Source organism: Nicotiana tomentosiformis, chromosome 7, assembly GCF_000390325.3.
Source record: "Nicotiana tomentosiformis chromosome 7, ASM39032v3, whole genome shotgun sequence".
NCBI lineage: Eukaryota > Viridiplantae > Streptophyta > Magnoliopsida > Solanales > Solanaceae > Nicotiana > Nicotiana tomentosiformis.
The window spans coordinates 61,889,670-61,910,235 of record NC_090818.1 but is presented as its reverse complement, the minus strand read 5'-3'; the positions used below and the strand labels follow the sequence as shown (position 1 = coordinate 61,910,235).

Below are 20,566 nucleotides of genomic sequence, written 5' to 3'. Positions count from 1 at the left end.
AGAAGCGGACCTTTGTCCGTAGGTGCGCACACGTAGGTGCAAACACTTGCTCGCAGATGCGGACCCAGTCCCTTAAGTCATTTCCGCACCTGCGAGAGAAATTCTGCAAGTGCGGCATCGCAGGTGCGACTGTAGGTCCGCATATGCGGAAGAACTGGGCAGAAAAATAGGATTTCGAGGGTTTGATTCCCATTTCGATTTTGGGACTTTGGGAGCTCGGTGTGAGTCGAATTTCGAGGTTTCTTCAAGAAGATTGTTGAGGTTAGTAAGTCTAACTCGGATTGGACTATATTTCATGAATCTATTGCTATTTTCATCATCTAATTAGGGATTTGAGTTGTAAATTTTCGGAAAAATGGTAGAAACTTCACAGGCTAAAATTTCTATTTTTGGAAGGTGATTTGAGGTTGGATTCGAGTAATTCTTGTATGGTTGGATTTGTGAGTGGATGGGTGTTCACATTGTGTCACTTTTGTCGGATTTCGAGAGGTGGGCCCGGGGGCCGGTTTGAGCCTATTTTGGATTTTGGGCTATAATTTAGTAGTTTGCTTGTGGAATTGATACCTTTAGCCTGTATTAATTATCTCGTACTGCTTGTGGCTAGATTCAGGGTATTTGGAGACTGATTCAAGGGGCAAAGGCATTTCAGAGTAGGATTTTGCGCAGTTGAGGTAAGTAACGCTTTCAAACTTGTTTCTGAGGGTTCGAAACCCCAAACTATGTGCTTTACGATGGGTATTGAGGTGATGCACCTGCCAAGTGACGGGCATGCAAGCGTGCACCATGAGAATTGTGGCTTGGTTGATATCCTTGTTTTTATCTTGTGATAAAGTAATTGAGCTGTCAATCATGCTAGATATCATGTTTAGGCTTTATGCCGATACCGTTGGGACCCTTAGTGGCCGTTTGTTGCTGTCATCTCACTGATTTCATTGATATCATGTACTCAGTCATGTTCATGCATTTTATATAATATCTCAGTCTCAGTTGTTATTTATTGATATATCATATTATTGTTTCGGGCTAGTTTTCATGATATCGTGAGCTCGTGAGTGAGACTGGAGAGATTGATGACTGAGTGAGGCTGAGAGCCTGATTATGAGTGACAGATATGGGATAGGGCTGCACGCCGCAATGGTTATACTGATTTTATGATAGCGTTCGGGCTGTAGGAGCCCCTCCGGAGTCTGTAACACACCCCCAGTGAGCGCGGTTGATATTATTAAGGGATGGATCTTCCTGGACATGGATCTTGTCCGAAGTACTTGATACCTGGAGATGGATCTTCTTCATAGGGCTGGATTGGCCTTTCCTCGGTACTGGGTGACCTATGATCAATGTTGTATATGTTCTGGGATGGATCTTCCCTGGGCCGTGTGGTCCATATACAGTACCGAGTGGTTGAGATGTTGAGAGTGTCAGCATGGTGCATCACTTACAGTATGTGCATTGGCATGTAGAGATAACAGAGTTATATTTATTACAATGTTCGGATCTGCTATACTTTAGTGTTTGAGTTGCCTATGTGATTTGAGAGCATGCCTACGTTTCTGCACAATTATTTCTATTTTATCTGTACCAGTTGAGTTCGTCACTACCTTTCAGTTCAAAGTTTGGACTTATTATTTACTGAGTTGGATGTACTCACGTTACTCCCTGCACCTTGTGTGTAGATCCAGTCATCCCTGGTCATGGCGGCGGCTGCTGATTGAGGCATCTGAGTTCACGGAGCTGCATGGAGTTTGCAGGCCTTGATTTCCCTTCCTTATTCTATATGTACTTTCAGTTTTATTCTCTAGATACTGTTGTGGACTATATTCTAGTTTTAGACGCTTATGTACTCAGTGACACCCCAGTTTTAGGATAGATTGTACTGTATTTTGGTTAAATTCTGTTTTAAAATGGCTTTTCATTAACATAAATTATTCCACTGTTATTTCTAAAAGAGTATTTTACTTTGTTGAAATTGTTGAGTTGTGGCTTGCCTAGTTCTACGATAGGCGCCATCACGACGGTCATTTTTGGTTCGTGACAAGTTGGTATCAGAGCCTATGTTACATAGGTCCTACGAGTCATGAGCAGGTTTAGTAGAGTCTTGCGGATCGGTATGGAGACGCCTATACTTATCTTCGAGAGGCTGCCGAACCCTTAGGAAATTTCATATTCTTGAATTCTTGTCGTGCGAATCTTTTGATTCTGGTAACTAAATTTCTGTTGTTCTAATTCTCTCACAGATGGTGATGACGCATACTACGAGGCAGGATGGACAGCCACCAGTACCACCAGTCAGGGCCGTGAAAGGCTGAGGTCGCGGTAGAGGCCGCGGTAGGGGCAGAGCTGCAGCTCCACCGTAGCTAGGGCAACACCTGCAGATCCGCCAGTTGCCCCAGTTCAGGAGCAGGCTCCAGTTGTGGATGAGCCTGTGGGACCAGTTCAGGCACCACCTATGCCTATTGTGATTCCAGGCCTTCAGGAGGCCTTAGCTCAGATCCTGACCGCGTGTACCAGTCTTGCTCAGGCGGTCTCTGCTCCGGTTGCAACAGCCACTTCTCAGGCCGGGGGAGGTGCTCAGACTCCCGCCGCCCGCACACCAGAGCAGGTGGTACAGGGATTCTAGACACCGGGGGCATTACCAGCCCAGCCGGTTGTAGCTGCTCAGGACTATGTGGTTCCTGCTATGCCCGGCGCAGCACCCCTTACCTGGCAGCAGTTCTCCGTTCTCTTTTTGGAGAAGTTTGTACCTCAGTCCCGTAGAGAGGAGCTACGCAGGTAGTTCGAGCAGCTTCGTTAGGGTGATATGTCCGTGACGCAGTATGAGATGAGATTTTCAGAGTTGGCCCGTCATGCTATCTAGTTGGTTCCCACAGACAGGGAGAGGATCTGGAGGTTCATAGATGGCCTCACTTTTCACTTATGACTAGAAAGAGAGTGTCTGGTGCTACTTTTAATGAGGTTGCCGACATTGCTCGTCAGATTGAGATGGTTCGCAGCCAGGAGCGGGTTGAGAGGGAGGCCAAGAGGCCTCGTGGCTAGGGTGGATTTTGCGGTGTTCCTTCTGGGGGTCAGTTCCAGCACGGTAGGGGTCGTCCATTCAGACATGCTTAGACGGCTCGCCTAGTTCACTGTGGTACATCATCTGGCCATGGGTCACACCGTTATCAGTAGGGCTAGTCATCATTCAGTACACTACCAACTCAGAGCTCATCTCATGCACCATCAGCTCAAGGTTCATCTGTGTCAGGACCTTCTAGTAGTTATTCCGATGCCAGGGGTTCCCTTCAGTCCCCACCGCCATTCTTAGCGAGAGGCTGCTTTGAGTGTGGAGATTTGGGTCATATCAAGAGGTATTGTCCCCGCCTTTTAGGACGTTTATCTCAGTAGAGGAGTCAGCCTTCGACTTCAGCGCCAGTTGCTTCACAACCCGCCCACCCAGCTAGGGGTGGAGCTCAGTCAACTAGGGGTCGCCCGAGAGGGGGAGTCTGATCAGGGGGCGGCCAGGCCCGTTTCTATGCTCTCCCTTCCAGACCAGATGCCATTGCTTCAGATGTTGTGATTACAGGTATTGTCTCAGTTTTCCACAGAGATGCCTCTTTATTATTTGACCCTGGTTCCACTTATTCATATGTGTCTTCGTATTTCGCTCATTTTCTGGATATGCCCTGTGAGTCTCTAGTTTCATCTGTTCATGTATCTACTCTGTTAGGCGAAACTATTATTGTGGACCATGTATATCGGTCATATGTGGTGACTATTGGGGGTCTGGGGACCAGAGTAGATCTTTTGCTGCTTAGTATGGTTGATTTTGATGTGATATTGGGTATGGATTGGTTGTCTCCATGTCATGCTATTTTAGATTGTCACGCTAAGACCGTGACGTTAGCGATGCCAGGGTTGTCGAGAGTTGAGTGGAGTGGTTTTATATACTATGTTCCTAGTAGAGTGATTTTATACTTGACGGCTCGGCGGATGGTTGAGAAGGGTTGTCTATCCTATTTGGCTTTTGTGAGGGATGTTAGTGCAGAGGTCCTTGCTATTGATTCTGTTCCTGTGGTGTGTGATTTCCCGGATGTGCTTCCTGCAGACCTGCCAGGTATGCCGCATGACAGGGACATTAACTTCAGTATTGATTTGGTGCCGGGCACTCAGCCCATTTCTATTCCACCGTATCGTATGGCACCGGCGGAGTCGAAAGAGTTGAAGGAACAACTTCAGGAACTCGTTGATAAGGGGTTTATTCGGCCTAGCATGTCACCTTGGGGTACACCGGTTCTATTTGTAAAGAAGAAGGATGGTACTATGAGAATGTGCATTGATTACAGGAAGTTGAACAAGGTCACAATCAAGAACAAGTATCCATTACCGCGTATTGATGATTTTTTTGACCAACTTCAGGGAGAGAGGGTATTCTCCAAGATTGATTTGAGGTCAGGGTATCACCAACTGAAGATTCGGGACTCAGATATTCATAAGACAGCTTTCAGGACCCTATATGGCCATTATGAGTTCCTTGTGATGTCTTTTGGGATGACCAACGCCCCAGAAGCGTTCATGAATATGATGAACAATGTGTTTCAGCCTTATCTTGACTCGTTCATTATTATATTCATTGATAACATCTTGGTGTACTCTCGTAGCCATGAGGACCATGCCCATTATCTGAGGATTGTGTTACAGCGGTTGAGGGAGGAGAAACTTTCTGCAAAGTTCTCCAAGTGTGAATTTTGGCTCAGTTCAGTAGCGTTCTTGGGACACGTGGTGTCCAGTAAGGGTATTCAGGTAGACCCAAAAAAGATAGAGGCGGTTCAGGGTTGGCCCAGACCGTCCTCAGCCCCGTAGATTCAGAGTTTTCTCGGTTTGGCTGGTTATTACCGCCGTTTTGTGGAGGGCTTCTCATCTATTGCATCGCCCTTAACTAAATTGACCTAAAAGGGTGCTCCTTTCAGGTGGTCAGAGGAGTGCAAGGAGAGCTTTTAGAAGCTCAAGACTGCTTTCACCACGACTCTAGTTCTAGTTCTACCATCAGCTTCTGGTTCTTGCACAGTGTATTGTGATGCCTCGCGGATCGATATTGGGTGTGTTCTGATGCAGGAGGGTAGAGTAATTGCTTATGCTTCGCACCAGTCGAAGCCCCATGAGAAGAACTATCCTGTCCATGACCTTGAGTTAGCAGCTATTATTCATGCCTTGAAGATTTGGCGGCACTATTTGTCCGGGGCCCATTGTGAGATTTACACTGATCATCGGAGTTTGCAACATTTGTTCAAACAGAAGGATCTTAACTTGCATCAGTAGAAGTGTTTGGAGCTTCTTAAGGACTATGATATCACTATTATGTACCATCCCGGGAAGGCCAATGTAGTGGCCGATGCCTTGGGCGGAGAGTTTGGGGAGCTTAGCATATCGTCCAACAGTAGAGAGGCCATTGTCATTGGATATTCAGGCCTTAGCCAGCCAGTTTGTTATATTGGATGTTTCTGAGCCGAGTCGAGTATTGGCTTTTGTGGTTTCTCGGTCTTCTATTTATGATCATATCAGGGAGCGTCAGTGTGATAACTCCCATCTGCTTGTCCTTAAGGACACGGTCCAGCACAGTGATGCTAAGAAGGTCACTATTGGGGATGATGGTAGTGCATTGAGGATACAAGAAAGGTTATGTGTGCCCAATGTAGATGGTTTGTGTGAGCTGATTCTCCAGGAGGCTCACAGTTTGCGGTATTCTATTCATCCGAGGGCTAAGAAGATGTTTCAGGACTTGAGACAACATTACTGGTGGAGGAGAATGAAGAAGGACATAGTGGAGTATGTAGCTCGATGCTTAAATTGCCAGTAGGTGAAGTATGAGCATCAGCGACCAGGTGGGTTGCTTCAGAAGTTAGAGATTCCGGGGTGGAAATGGGAGCAGATGACAATGGATTTCGTTGTTGGGTTTCCACATACTCAGCGGAAGTTTGATGCAGTTTGGGTGATTGTGGATAGGCTCACCAAGTCAGCTCATTTCATTCTTGTGATGACTACCTATTCTTCCGAGCAGCTGGCTCGAGTGTATATCCGCGAGATCGTCAGGCTTCATGGCGTACCGGTATCTATCATCTCTGACAGGGGTACGCAGTTTACATCACGGCTCTGGAGGGACGTGCAGCATGAGTTGGGGACTCGAGTGGAGTTGAGCACAACATTTCACCCTCAGACTAACGGACTGTTTGAGCGCACTATTCACATATTAGATGATATGCTCCGTGTGTGTGTGATAGAGTTTGGGGGTTCGTGGAATCAGTTTTTGCCACTAGCGGAGTTTTCCTACAACAACAGTTATCAGTCGAGCATCCAGATGGTACTGTATGAGGCTGTGTGTGGTAGGCGATGTAGGTCTCCGGTGGGTTGTTTCGAGCCGGGCGAGGCTAGATTATTGGGTACAGACTTGATTCAGGATGCTTTGGAGAAGGTTAAGGTGATTCAAAATAGACTACGCACAGCCTAGTCCAGACAGAAGAGTTATACGTATCGGAAGGTTCGCGATGTTGCATTCATGGTTGGAGAGCGGGTCTTGCTCCGGGTTTCGCCTATTAAGGGCATTATGAGGTTCAGGAAGAAGGGCAAGTTGAGCCCAAGGTTCATTGGTCCCTTTGAGGTGTTGCGGCGAGTTGGGGAGGTTGCTTATGAGCTTGCTATACCTCCCAGTCTATCGGGAGTTCACCTAATATTCCATGTTTCTATGCTCCGGAGGTATCACAGTGATCTGTCTCATGTGTTGGATTTCAGCTCAGTCTAGTTGGACAAGGATCTATCTTATGTTGAGGAGCCAATGACTGTTTTGGACAGGCAGGTCAGAAAACTAAGGTCAAAGAACATTGCTTCCATGAAGGTTCAATTGAGGGGTCAGTCGGTCGAGGAGGTGACTTGGGAGACCGAGCATGATATGTGCAGCCGTTATTTCCCTGGGCCGTGTAGGCCATATATAGTACCGAGTGGTTGAGATATTGAGAGTGTGAGCACTTGAGGTTGTCATCGTGGTGCATCACTTACAGTATGTGCATTGGCATGTAGAGATAACAAAGTTATATTCATTACTCTGTTCGGATCTGCTTTACTTTACTGTTTGAGTTGCCTATGTGATTTGAGAGCATGACTACGTTTCTGTACATTTATTTCCATTTTATCTGTACCAGTTGAGTTCGTCACTACCTTTTAGTCCAAAGTTTGGACTTGTTACTTACTGTATTGGATGTACTCACATTACTCCCTGCACCTTGTGAGCAGATCCAGTCGTCCCTGGTCACGGCGGCGGCCGCTGATTGAGGCATCAGAGTTCGGGGACTATCGAGGTAGCTGCATGGCATTCGCGGGCCTTGATTTCCCTTCCTTATTCTATATGTACTTTCAATTTTATTCTCTAGATACTGTTGTGGATTGTATTCTGGTTTTAGACGCTCATATACTCAGTGACACCCTGGTTTTGGGATGGATTGTACCGTATTTTGGTTAAATTCTATTTTAAAATGGCTTTACTTTAACATAAATAGTTCCGTTGTTATTTCTAAAAGAGTATTTTACTGTGTTGAAATTGTTGAGTTGTGTCTTGTCTAGTTCCACGATAGACGCCATCACGACGGTCGTTTTTGGAGCGTGACAGTATGCCTTATCAAAACTGTTTTGTAGTGCTCGAACCACTGACGCACTAGGTATCATAGACCATCAAAGGTACTAACTTCTCTCAGATCTAGAAACTCCCAAAAGTAGTTTTGAACAGTTCTTAAATCAAATAGCTCAAATCAAAGATAGTTCTTTCCTATTCTTATTAAAACAAATCTACAAATTCGTATAAAAGGCAAGTTTAGTATTTCAGAATATTCTAAGAAGATTTGCAACTCATGTAAAATGAATGAAACACAATTTACAGAACACTTAATGATTCTTGTAATATTAAATTAGACAATCCTCTAGACACTTTTTTACAAATTTAATTAGATAACGTTCGCCCGCTCGCTCCAACAGAACCCACATTAATAATCTATACCAATAATAATTTTGTAAAATATTATTAGAAGAAAACTTTAGTAAAAATATTTTTTTAACTAACCTTGATTTCTTTCTGTCGAATGATACTCACTCCAATTCACTCAACGGTTACCAAACACGTGGAATCTACATTGAATACTATCATCAAATGTTAACAACTAAAATCACCATTAATGTTTTTGACAACTTGTGTCACAACAAAAAATCCCACCTTAAGGTCATGATTCCGCCTAGCTGCACTTGCTAAGCAAGCCAACTCACAATCCCAAAAAAATTCAGATTCCTTTAATTAACAAAGATATATAAATAAAGACAAAAATACTTTCAAAGCAATAAAATATCTGAGTACAATCAAAACATGTCCTAAATACGGTACAACTCCCAAACTAGGTGACAAGTACACGAGCAACTATGAAAATAGAACAAATTTGTATGCATAACAAAGCTGTGTGAAATACAAATAAATAGAAAATAGTAAAGGAACAGGGACTCGGGCACTGTAAATTGAATCAATGGAGTGCAGCTCTCCCTGTGTCTTCATTCTACCACCTAAGCTCAACGGGAGGCTCCACTAGTACTAACCCGATGATCTGCACAAAAAGATGTGCAGAAGTATAGTATGAGTATACCATAATCGGTATCCACTATGTATCAAGTCTAACCTCAAAGAAGTAGTAGCGATGCTAGATGAATCTGTGTACTTACAACACAAATATAATAATAGAGCTAGAATAGAACGGTAAATGATCTCATGAATAACAAGTACCAAAAATATCAACAGACGAAGAGTATAAAGCATGCTTTTCCGGCACAAGAGATAATCATAATGCTGCTTAGATATAGTCTTAAAAGATAGCATGCTTAAACAATGAAGACGAAGCTCCCATCTAGCATATAAAGATATCATGCAACAAATAGCAGCTAAATGAATACTTCTGATTGTGTCAAAGATATCTATACATGCTCAACCCGGTAAGAGATCCATGTACCATGATAGACAGTCCATGTATTACCATAACCCGATACAAAATTCACGTATCGACCCTATACACAATTCATGTATCAACCACACTTACAAGGCCCAAAGTAATATGGGAAATCACCTGACTCGAGAGGGACATATCCAAATCCAAGCCAAAGAGGATCTTAATTGCTCACTCATAATTAAATATGCGGATCATCATGTCCTTTGTGCCATAATTGTATTTCATCCGCACGCCTTACTTTTTATGCCAAAATTCTCAGTCCAGCTCAAATATCCATATAAAAATATATATACATATGTTCAATAATTACAGATAAAAGATGCACAATGACTTAATAAAAATCATACGAATATGTGCTCATGTAATTTCTATATGACTACGGATAATTCAAGCAATTCAACATATCAAGAATACGTTCCTATGCCTTTACAAATAATTATAAACCTAGGCATAATATTTAACATGAATAATAGAGCGAACGTAGTCATATAAGCCAAACAATCATGAATCAAATGAGCACATATTCAAAACAAGGCATAAAGTATTCCACTTCTACCCCGATCATGATATACACTTGGTAAGTATATATACACTCGCCACCCCATATATACACCACCCCAATACCTTAAACACATAGCAATAAAGTTAAATTCTAGGAATTTCCCTCTTAACAAGGTTAGCCAAGAGACTTACCTCCACCTGGTAGCCTTCAACCTTCCAAAACAGCCTTTCCTCGAAAATCAACCTCCGAACGGGTCGAATATAGACAAATACAACTCAATAATGTCAAACCAAACCATAGGAATCAATTCCAAATAATAAAGTTTGAATCTTTAATCAAATCCCCAAAAGTCAATCTGGGCCCACACAGTCAAAATTCGAGTTAAGGGATAGATTCTGACTACCCATTATCCCACCGAGTCCAAATGTCACTTTCCAAAATCTACCTAGTCGTGATGGCACCTAGCCCAACCCGCTAGGTAAGACAAATAACAGTTAACATAACTCTATTGAAATAATAAGAAATCAATAAATGAAATAATTAAAGTTTTATACCATAACCAAAGATTGATAGTATAAGTCATGAGCCACTAAGACTTCGATTTACAAGTGATGGTATGAAAATATGTAAAGCATATATTTGGAATATACATAAACAGATTACAAATCTAAAACTACCAAGAACAAGTGGTAGCTACATCCGGAAAGCAGGCACATCTACAATGCCAACTTCCGCCATCCATAACAACTCAGCTCCAAGATTTGCGCGCAAGGTGCAGAAGTGTAGTTTGAGTACAACTGAGTCCATGTACTCCGCAAGTATCATAACTAACCTCGGCGAGATAATAGAAGTAAGAATTATAAATGATACTCACTAATCACCTGTACAATTTATAATTCCAACAACTACAGAACAATAATATGATCAAGTCATGAATCACAGATAAAATTATTTTTGTGCACACATATTTCTTAACAGACTCTACTCAATCAGCAATCCAGCATATAAGGAAGATATGCAAATAAATCAGGTAAACAACCAAAGAAATTACAAGTAAAGATGAAATACAATAACCAAATATTAATCCATTGCGGCACGCAACCCGATCCAAATAAAAATCACAATACAACTCTAAGGCCCACATCAGAATCTCAATAACTGAACCAAACCATTGATCACCTTTCCCAAATTCCACATCAACCATAAACCGATCGGTTTTTCATAATTCGCGTGTACCCTATCAAGAAGACATATGAGAGGGTGGATCCATATCCATACGCTGCATGGACAACTCACGAGCTATTATATCACAATCCTCCCGGCTGGCCACATGTTCAATATCACGAATTTGCTTGACGTAATCATAGGCTCAATATCAAAATTTCTCCGGTGTGGTCACATGCTCAATATCACAATCTGCACAGCGTGGTCACATGCTTAATATCACAATCTGCCCGACATGGTCATATGCTCAATATCACAATTCGTCCGGTGTGGTCACGTGCTACCAGTCCAATCCATATCACACAGAAAGCATATATGTAAGAATGCATGTACATGATCATTGAACACCAAATGTCATACTCCTGGACAAATATAAATGATATGCTAAGGTGTATGCATGTGCAAAGTATGCTATCATAGCTCAAATCAGGAAAATACCTTATGAAAGTAGCAATTATCATGTTCAATCAGGAGATTACCCACTATGTAACCTCAAACATGGCTTAAATAGCTCACAATATGGATACAAATATAAGAACCATCATAGTATGAAGCTTAGCAATCAAGTCATGGCATATCATAGCCTAAACACTACCCCGAGCATGAATAATACCCTGGTTCACACACATGGACTCAACCCCACACATGTGCGCTCCCCATAGCATGTAGCTATTACAAATAACTCAGTCAACTAGTGCCTCAATCAAGTTTAGGTAAGATACATACCTCATGCAAGTCAAACCAATACTCTAGAAATGCTACCCCACGAGAATCAACCTCCGAACAACTCGAAACTAGCCAAAAGCAACTCAAAAATATTAAATATTGCCATAGGAAACGAACCCAAACAATAAAGGTCGAATCTTTAATTAGATACTCAAAGTCAATCAAAAAGTCAAATCGGGCTCGCATTTCGGAATCCAACAAAACTCACAAATTCCGAATACCCATCTGAATTCGAGTCCAAATATATAATTGGTTTCCAAATCCAACCTCAATTTCATGTTTAAAATTCAAAAATTTATTCTCTTAAGTTTAAGTCAAAAGTCCCCAATTTTCCCTTTCAAATCCTTGATTTAGGTATAATAATCCATGAAAAAAATAAAATATATAATCAAAATAATTATAAAATTACTTACTCTCATGATTCGAGTGTTTGTCTCCTCCAGAATCGCCCTACTTGTGCTCCAAGGACTCAAAAAGTGAAGAAAATGAACTCAAAATCCTGAAATTAGACGTTTAAAGTTTGCCAGTCGTCCTTCTTTGCGGTCATGGTCACTAACCTCGCGATCGTGGTTTATAAAATATCAAGTATGATTTTACCCTTCGCGATCGCGACCAAGAAGCCCCGCGATCCTGATGAGCAAATCTATGAAATACTTGCCCAACTCTTCCCATATAGCCTCTAGTGAAACAGACATAACTTTCTGTACAAAGCTCCAAGTAACAAAGGGTTTCAACTTCAGAAAACTATACACAAAGGGCTACAACTTTTATTTTTGGATCACCTCGAAATTCCTTATAGATTGCAAGATATAAGCTTCCGAAGACAGCCCAGTGACAGCAGAAATTTCTTCTTAGAGATCGCGAACAGACCCTCTGCGAATGCGATTCACAATTCCAGAAATGCATTTTACTCTTTGCAATCGCTGCCTAGAGCTCCGCGATCACGATGTACACACCTGTAGCCAAAAATCATCAGTTGAAAAGAGCCAAAAAAGGGTCTGAAACCACACCAAAACTCACCCTAGCCCCTCGCGACCGCGTCCAATCATACCAACAAGTCCATATACCTAATCCAAACTTATCCAAAAGCTTGAAACATCAGAAATGACTTCAAAACCAAGAATCGAAGATCAAGATCATTATCTTAACCTTCAAACCATCAAACTTTGCCGAACCCGTCTGAATCCTACCAAATTAACTCAGAATAAAATCAAACTTTTCACACAAGTCCCAAATGACAAAATGAACATATTCCAACTCCCGAAACAACAATCCGAACCCGATAACATCGAAGTCAACTTCCGATCAAACCTATGGACATTTCAAACTTTAAATTGCTAACCTTCTCCTAATAGAGCCGAAACATTATTGAAATATTTAAATGCAAATTTTGGGCATACGCCCAAGTCCAAAATTACCATCCGGACATAATGGAACCATTAAAACTCTGATCCGAGGTCAAATATACAAAAGCCAAATTTGGTCTGCTCTTCCAACTTAAGGCTTCTTAGTTGAGAATTATTCATACAAATCAATCCCGAACCAATCAAAAACCAAAACTGACGATACACGTAAGTCATAATACACCATATGAAGCCACTCGAGACCTACCACCAAGCGAAATGCAAATGCTCAAAATGGCCGGTCGGGTGGTTATACCAAATATGTGATTAAATTCCAAAACTGACTCGAAATCAACCTTCAAATCTCCAAAATACACCATCTTAAGTTGTATACAAAAACCCCAAATTTTCCTTTGAAATTTATGTTTTAAGGTGTAGAAGTCCATGGAAAAATATATAAAGTAAAATCCAAGTGAAAATTCTTCATCTCCAATGGTGTTGTGAAATATCTCTTCAAAATCTCCCACTCTCAAAGTAGGGCTCAAAATACGAAAACGTTCCAAAATCATAATTTAAATATTCTTCCTAATGGTGTTCATCGTGATCGCGACAAACCCTACGCGATCACGAAGGCTAAAAATCTAACAAGCTGCTACTTCTCTTCGCGAATACGAAGGACCCCTTACAAATGCAATGCCTTCCTAGCAAAGCCTACACAACTGTGGTTCCATACCTGCAAAGGCGAGGGCAGTCCACCTGCCTGACAACAAGCTTTCATGAATGCGGCCCCTGCACGCGAATACGAAGCAGTGGACCTCAATCCTCTGTGAACGCGACCCTACTTATGCAAATGTGAAGTACAAATATTATACTTCCAAATCCCCTTTCTCCACAATCGTGAGCCTCACTCCGCGAAGAAGAAACCTGCACCAGAAAACTAGCTATTCCAAACGAAAGGGAAATGGTCTGAAACGATCCCGAATCACTCCTAAGCCCACCAGGACCCCATCCAATCACTCCAAAAAGTTCCAATACCTAATAAAATATTGTCCAAGGGCTCGAAACACCACGAATTACATCAAAATCAATAATTGGCGATCAAAATCACACTCTTAACTTCAAGAACTTCCAACTTGCAACTAAGCGTCCGATTCAAAGTCCGATTTCCAGCTAAACTTTGCACACAAGTTTAAAATGATATAAAGAACCTATACCAAGTCCCAGAACAACAATCCAACTCTGATATTATCAAAGTCAAACCCCAATCAAACCTTTAAACTCTCTAATCCTATAAATTGCCAACTTTTGGAAAATAGAACTAACATATCGTAGGAACCTCCAAATCAAATTATGAATATACGCAGAAGTCCAAAATTACCATATGAACCTATTAAAACCATCAAAATATCAATCCGAGGTTGTTTACACAAAGGTCAAACCTTGATCAACTCTTACAACTTAAGCATCCAAAATGAAACTTAAAGGGATTGTTGAAATTTCTGAGTCCTGATGCTTTCACACCTGCGATGGATTGGCCACAATTGCGAGGCTGCAGAAGCGTCTGGATGACTGCAAATGCGGAGTTGGCCTAGCTGAGTTTGGGTCCGTAGATGCGGACAGGGAGGCGTAGGTGCACAGGCGCAGATACTCAGGTGAGGCCGCAGATGCAGTGATCCACAAAAGCGAAAGTTCGAGCCTTTGGAGGGGATCCCTGAAGCAATCCATTGACTGTATCAGCTGCATCGCAGGACGACTAAGTGGACCACAAGTGTGATTTTTCTTAACAGTTTTATATTCGAAAGGTTTTGTTATTTCCTCATTTTGGGAGTTGTGGAACTCGCCTAAGGGCAATATTTGGGAGAGTGTTTGCTGGAATTTAAGAGGTAAGTGAAGTTTATTCAATTTTGATGATAGATATTGATTACCAATGGATTATTTCATCTAGTTTATGTGAATATATGGTAAACTTTGGAGATTTCTTATTATGATTTTGGAGAGTGAGAACTGATGATTAGAGGGTCAATTTGAGGTCGGAATTTGATGTAATTGGTATGATTGGACTTGTAGTTAAATGAGTGTTAAATATTTGTGAATCTGGTCGGGTTTCTGGGTGCGGTCCAGGGGTTGCCTTTTTGGGTTTACTCTGTGATTTTGATTAAAGATCTTAGATTTATCATTTGGAATCATTTCCTATGGCTTTTATTGATGATATTAAGTTATTTTGGCTAGATTCGTGCCGTCCGGAGATTGATTCATGCTGAAAGGGCTTATTAGAGGAGTGATTTGGCTTGCTTGAGGTTAGTATCTTACCAAAACTTAGCTGAGGCACTAGTTAGCTGAGTTATTTGTGATAGCTACGTGCTATGGGTGGCGCACATATGTGGGGCTAAGCCCATGTGTGTGCACTGGTGTAAATTCCATGCTCAAGGTAGTGCTTAGGGCATGATATGCCTTGAATTGATTGCTAAGCTTCATGCTGGAATGTTTCTCTTATTTGTATCCATGTTGTGAGCTATTTGAGGTATGTTTGAGGTTCATGGAGGTTAAATCCCTGATTAATCCTGATAGTTGCTATTTTGTGATGTATTTTTCTGATTTGAGTTATGATATCACACTTGCACATGTATACACCTTAGAATTTCACTTATACCAGTCTAGGAGTATACAATTTGATGTTCTTTGATCATGTAAATGTATTATTGCATAACCGTTTTATGTGCGGTATGGATTGGACTGGTATCCTGTGACCACGTCGAGCGGATTATGATATTGTGCATGTTAGCAGATCCATGATATTGAGCCTGTGACCATGCCAGATGGATTAAGATATCGAGCCTGTAACCACGCCAGGCGGATTATGATATTGAGCATGTGACTACGCCAGGCGAATTTTGATTATTGCACGTGACTACACCATGTAGCGTGTGGATATAGATCCATTCCCCTAGGGTCACCCTCTCATATGTCTTCTTGATGGTGTATACGTGGATTAAGGAAAACTGATCAGTGGTTTGGTCCTGTTATGGAGATTCTGAGGAAACTTTGGCCAATGTTTGATTTGGTTGTTGCATTTCAACTTTACTTGCAACTTCCTTGACTACTATCTGCTTTAATTGCATATCTTCTTTATATGTTGGATTTTGACTGAGCAGAGTATGTTAAGTAATTGTGTGCACCAAGGTGGTTCTTTCAGAGGTTCATGACTTGATCATATTATTGTTATGTACTTGTTGTTTTTATTTATGAACTGTACATGTGATTAGTGAATATCATTTAAAATTCTTGCTTCTATTACCTCACCGAGGTTAGTTGTGATATTTTCTGAGTACATGAGGTTGGTTGTACTCATACTACACTCTACACTTAATTGTGCAGATCCAGATGTTCGACCCAGTCATTAGTAGCTGAGGCATATAACTGAGTTGGTCATTGAGAGACGAGGTAGAACTGCATCTCAATTGTAGTCTTGGCATCTCTTTCCATTTTGAACTTTTGTCTTTATTTCAGACTGTATGGTTATTTAGCGCTTCAGACTTGTATTTCCAATTAGAGCTCATGACTCTGTATTTACCAGTTCTGGGTGATTTATCATCCATTGGTGTTGTTATATTATGTTTTGTCTTGTTATGTTCAACTTGCCTAGCAAGTGTGTTAGGCGCTATTATGTCCAATTGTTCTTTTGGGTCGTGGAAAGTTGGTATCAGAGCCCTAGGTTCATAGGTATTACGGGTCATGAGCATGTTTAGTAGAGCCTTGTAGATCGGTACGGAGATGTCTGTACTTATCTTCGAGAGGCTACTGAACTATTTAGGAAACTTTATTTCCTTATATTCTTGTCGTGCGAATTTGTTATCTCCGAAGTTTGAACCTTTACTCTTCTATTCTCTCACAGATGGAGAGGACACGTGCAACCAGATCAGGCAGGCAGGCACTAGTACCACCAGTTAGGGCCATGAGAGGCCGTGGCTGAGGTGGGGCTCGTACTACAGCTAGAGCAGCACATGTGGAGCAACTATTTGCTCTAGTGGAGGAGCATGTTTTGGTTGCCATTGAGCCAGTGGGACTAGCTCAGACACCAGCGGTACCTATTGTTATTCTTGGTCTTCAGGAGGCCTTGGCTCAAATCTTGAGTGTATGAACGACCTTAGTTTAGGCGGTTACTATACTAGTTGCATCGGCTACCTCATAGGCTGGGGGAGGTGCCCTGTCTCTTGCCACCCGTACTCCAGAGCAGCTAGCTCAGGGTCATCAAACAATAGGGGTGTTACTAGTTCAGCTAGTTGTATCTGCTCGGGCCGAGGTTAGTCCACCTATGACTGATGAGGACAAAAAGAGGTTGGAGCAGTTTAAGAGGCTCGACCCTCTTGAGTTCGGCGTGGAAGAGTCAGATGATGCTCACGGTGTTCTAGATCCGTGTCATCAGATTCTTCACACAACCGGTATTGTGGACACCAGAGGAGTTGTCTTTAATACTTTTCAGCTGATAGGGGAAGACTACAGATAGTGGCAGACCTATGAGTCAGGCAGGCCAGCTGGTGCAGCGCCATTTACATGGCATGAGTTTTCAGTTCTCTTCGTAGAGAAGTTTATCCCACATACTCGCAAAGAGGAGCTGCGTAGGAAGTTTGAGTAGCTACGTTAGGGGAATATAACTATGATCCGGTATGAGATGAGATTTACAGATTTGGAACGTCATACTATATGGTTGGTTCCCACTGAAAGAGAGAAGATTAAGAGGTTCATTGATGGCCTCAACTATGGTTTACATTATAGTTTGTCTCGAGAGGCTAAAATAGATGCAAGATTTGACCAGGTGGTAGAGATTGCTAGACGTTTGAAGTAGGTTCGCAGGCTTGAGCTTGAGGAGTGAGAGGCCAAGAGGCCTCGTGGTCTAGGTGGTTTCAGTAGTGCCTCATTTGGAGGACAATCACATTATAGAAGAGGTCGTTCTTTTAGACCTGCTCAAGTGGCTCGTTATGTTCCTTGTGGTTCTTCAGTTAGCCACAGTTCATACAATGCTTGACCAGTTCAGTCATCATTTAGTGCATTGCAGTACAGAGTTCTTACCACACTCCATCTGCTCAGGTTTCCACATGCAGTTCTTCGGTTTATTAGGGACATCGGCCTTATAGGAGGCATTTTTACGAGTGTGGGGACTTGAGTCATCTTAAGAGGGATTGCCCTAGACTTCTGAGTACGGTTCCATAGCAGAGCTCACAACCTATGATTTCAGCACCAGCAGCTTCATTAACTGCACAACCAGCTAGGGGTGGGGCTCTAGCAGTTTGACGTCTCCCTAGAGAGGAAGGTCGATCTGGTGGTGGTTAGGCTCGTTGCTATGCATTTCCAGCCGGGCCAGAGGCAGTTGCTTCCAACGTCGTGATCACAGGTATTCTTTCAGTATGTCACAAGGATGCTTCAGTATTATTTGATCTTGTTCCACTTATTCATATGCGTTATCCTATTTCGCTCGTTATTTGGGTATGCCTCGTTATTCCTTAGTTATGCCTATTCACGTATCTACACTGGTGGGGGATTCTATTATGGTGGATCCTGTATATCAGTCGTGTGTGGTTACCTCTAGGGGTTGTGAAACTAGGGTTGATCTGTTATTACTCAGTATGGTTGATTTTGACGTAATTTTAGGCATGGATAGGTTGTTACCATATCACACTACTCTTGATTGTCATGCTAAGACCGTGATGTTGGCGATACTGGGGTTGCCTAGGGTTGAGTGGAGAGGTTCCCTAGATTGTGTTCCTAGTAGGGTGATTTCATATTTGAAGGCTGAACGGATGGTTGTGAAGGGGTGTGTGGCATATTTGTCCTTCATGAGGGATGTTAGTGCTGAAACTCCTACCATTGAGTCAGTTTTAATAGTAAAGGATTTCCTAGATATGTTTCCTACAGACCTGCCGGGCATGCCACCTGACCGGGATATTGATTTTGGTATTGACCTGGTGCCGGTACTCAGCCTATCTCTATTCCTCCGTTTCGTATGACACTAGTAGAGTTGAAGGAATTGAAGAAACAACTTCAAGAATTGCTTGATAAGGGTTTCTTCAGCCCAGTGTGTCGTCTTGGGATGAACAATTTCTATTTATTACGAAGAAAGATGGTTCTATGAGGATGTATATTGACTTCAAGCAACTGAACAAGGTAATCGCCAAGAACTAGTACGCACTACCACGTATTGATAATTTATTTGATCAGCTTTAGGGTACTAGGGTATTCTCAAAGATTGATTTGAGATCAGGGTACCATCAGTTGAAGATCTGGACTTTAGATATTTAGAAAAAGACATTCAGGACCTGTGATGGTCAATATGAGTTTTTGGTGATGTTGTTTGGGCTGACTAATGCCCTAGTAGCCTTTATGCACCTGATGAACAATGTGTTTCAGACGTATCTTGAGTCCTTTGTTATTGTGTTTATTGATGATATATTGGTTTATTCTCGTAGTCACGAGGATCATGAGCATCACTTGAGGATCATGCTTTAGACATTAAGGGAGAAGAGGCTATATGCTAAATTCTCCAAGTATGAGTTTTGGCTTGATTCAGTGGAATTCTTGGGTAATGTAGTATCCAATGAAGGGATTAAGGTGGGTTCGAAGAAGATTGAGGTAGTTCAGAGTTTGCCCAGACCATTTTCTGCTACTGAGATCTGGAGTTTCCTTGGGTTGTCTAGGTATTATCGCCGTTTTGTGGAGGTTATTTGTTTTATCTATTGCAGCCCTATTGACCAGATTGACGCAGAAGAGTGCTCCATTCAGGTGGTATAATGAGTGCGAGGAAAGCTTTCAGAAGCTCAGTACTACCTTGACTACAACTCCGGTTGTAGTTTTACCTTCGGGATCGGGTTCTTATACAGTCTATTATGATGCTTCTCGGATTGATATTAAGTGTGTGTTGATGCAGGAGGGTAGAATGATTGCTTATGCTTCGCATCAGTTGAAGCCCCATGAGAAGAACTACCTTGTACATGATTTGGCGTTAGCAGCCATTTTTCATGCGCTGAAGATTTGGAGGCACTATCTTTAGGACGTGTCATGTGAGGTATTCACGGATCACAGGAGTCCCCAACATTTATTTAAGCAAAAGGATCTGAACTTGAGGCAACGGAGGTGGTTAGATATACTAAAGGACTATGATATCACCATTCTTTATCATCCGGGGAAGGCTAATGTGGTGGCCAATGCCTTGAGTAGGAAGGATAAGAGCATGGGGAGTCTTGCTTATATTCCAGTTAGGGAGAGACCGTTAGCATTTGTTGTTCAGGATTTGACCAATCAGTTCGTGAAGTTGGATGTTTCGGAGTCTAGTAGAGTTTTTGCTTGCGTGGTTTCACGATCTTCTTTGTTTGAGCGCATCAGGGTGTGTCAATATAATGATCCCTATTTGCTTGTCCTAGGGGACACGGTGCAGCACAGTGATGCCAAGGAGGTTACTATTGGTGATGATGGGGCATTGAGACCACAGGGTCATATATGTGTTCCGAATATAGATGGGTTGCGTGAATTATGATTATTGCACGTGACTACACCATGTAGCGTATGGATATGGATCCATCCCCCTAGGGTCACCTTCTCATGTGCCTTCTTGATGGCTTATATGCAGATTGAGGAAAACTAATCAGTGGTTTGGTACTGTTATGGAGATTCTGAGGAAAATTTGGCTAGTATTTGATTTGGTTGTTGCATTTCATCTTTACTTGCAACTTCCTTGACTGCTATCTGTTTTAATTGCATATCTTCTTTATATTCTGGAT

At 42.1% G+C, this 20,566-nt stretch overlaps 1 protein-coding gene across 1 annotated transcript; it reads left to right on the top strand.

Annotated features, from left to right (window-relative positions):
- Positions 1-3,882: 3,882 nt before the first annotated feature.
- LOC138895669 (uncharacterized) lies at positions 3,883-19,839 on the top strand. The gene is made up of 4 exons (XM_070180384.1): positions 3,883-4,090; positions 18,444-18,763; positions 19,299-19,571; positions 19,717-19,839. Exons 1-4 carry the CDS (start codon positions 3,883-3,885, stop codon positions 19,837-19,839), a joined length of 924 nt encoding a protein of 307 aa, XP_070036485.1.
- Positions 19,840-20,566: the final 727 nt, after the last annotated feature.

Bases quoted from the DNA above. Each gene is read 5' to 3' on its own strand.
- LOC138895669 (XM_070180384.1), top strand. From the start codon at position 3,883: ATGCCAGGGTTGTCGAGAGTTGAGTGGAGTGGTTTTATATACTATGTT. The intron at 4,091-18,443 runs GTATGCCGCATG...ACGTAATTTTAG, and splicing joins GCTTCCTGCAGACCTGCCAG to GCATGGATAGGTTGTTACCA. The intron at 18,764-19,298 runs GTACTCAGCCTA...ATCATGCTTTAG, and splicing joins TTGGTATTGACCTGGTGCCG to ACATTAAGGGAGAAGAGGCT.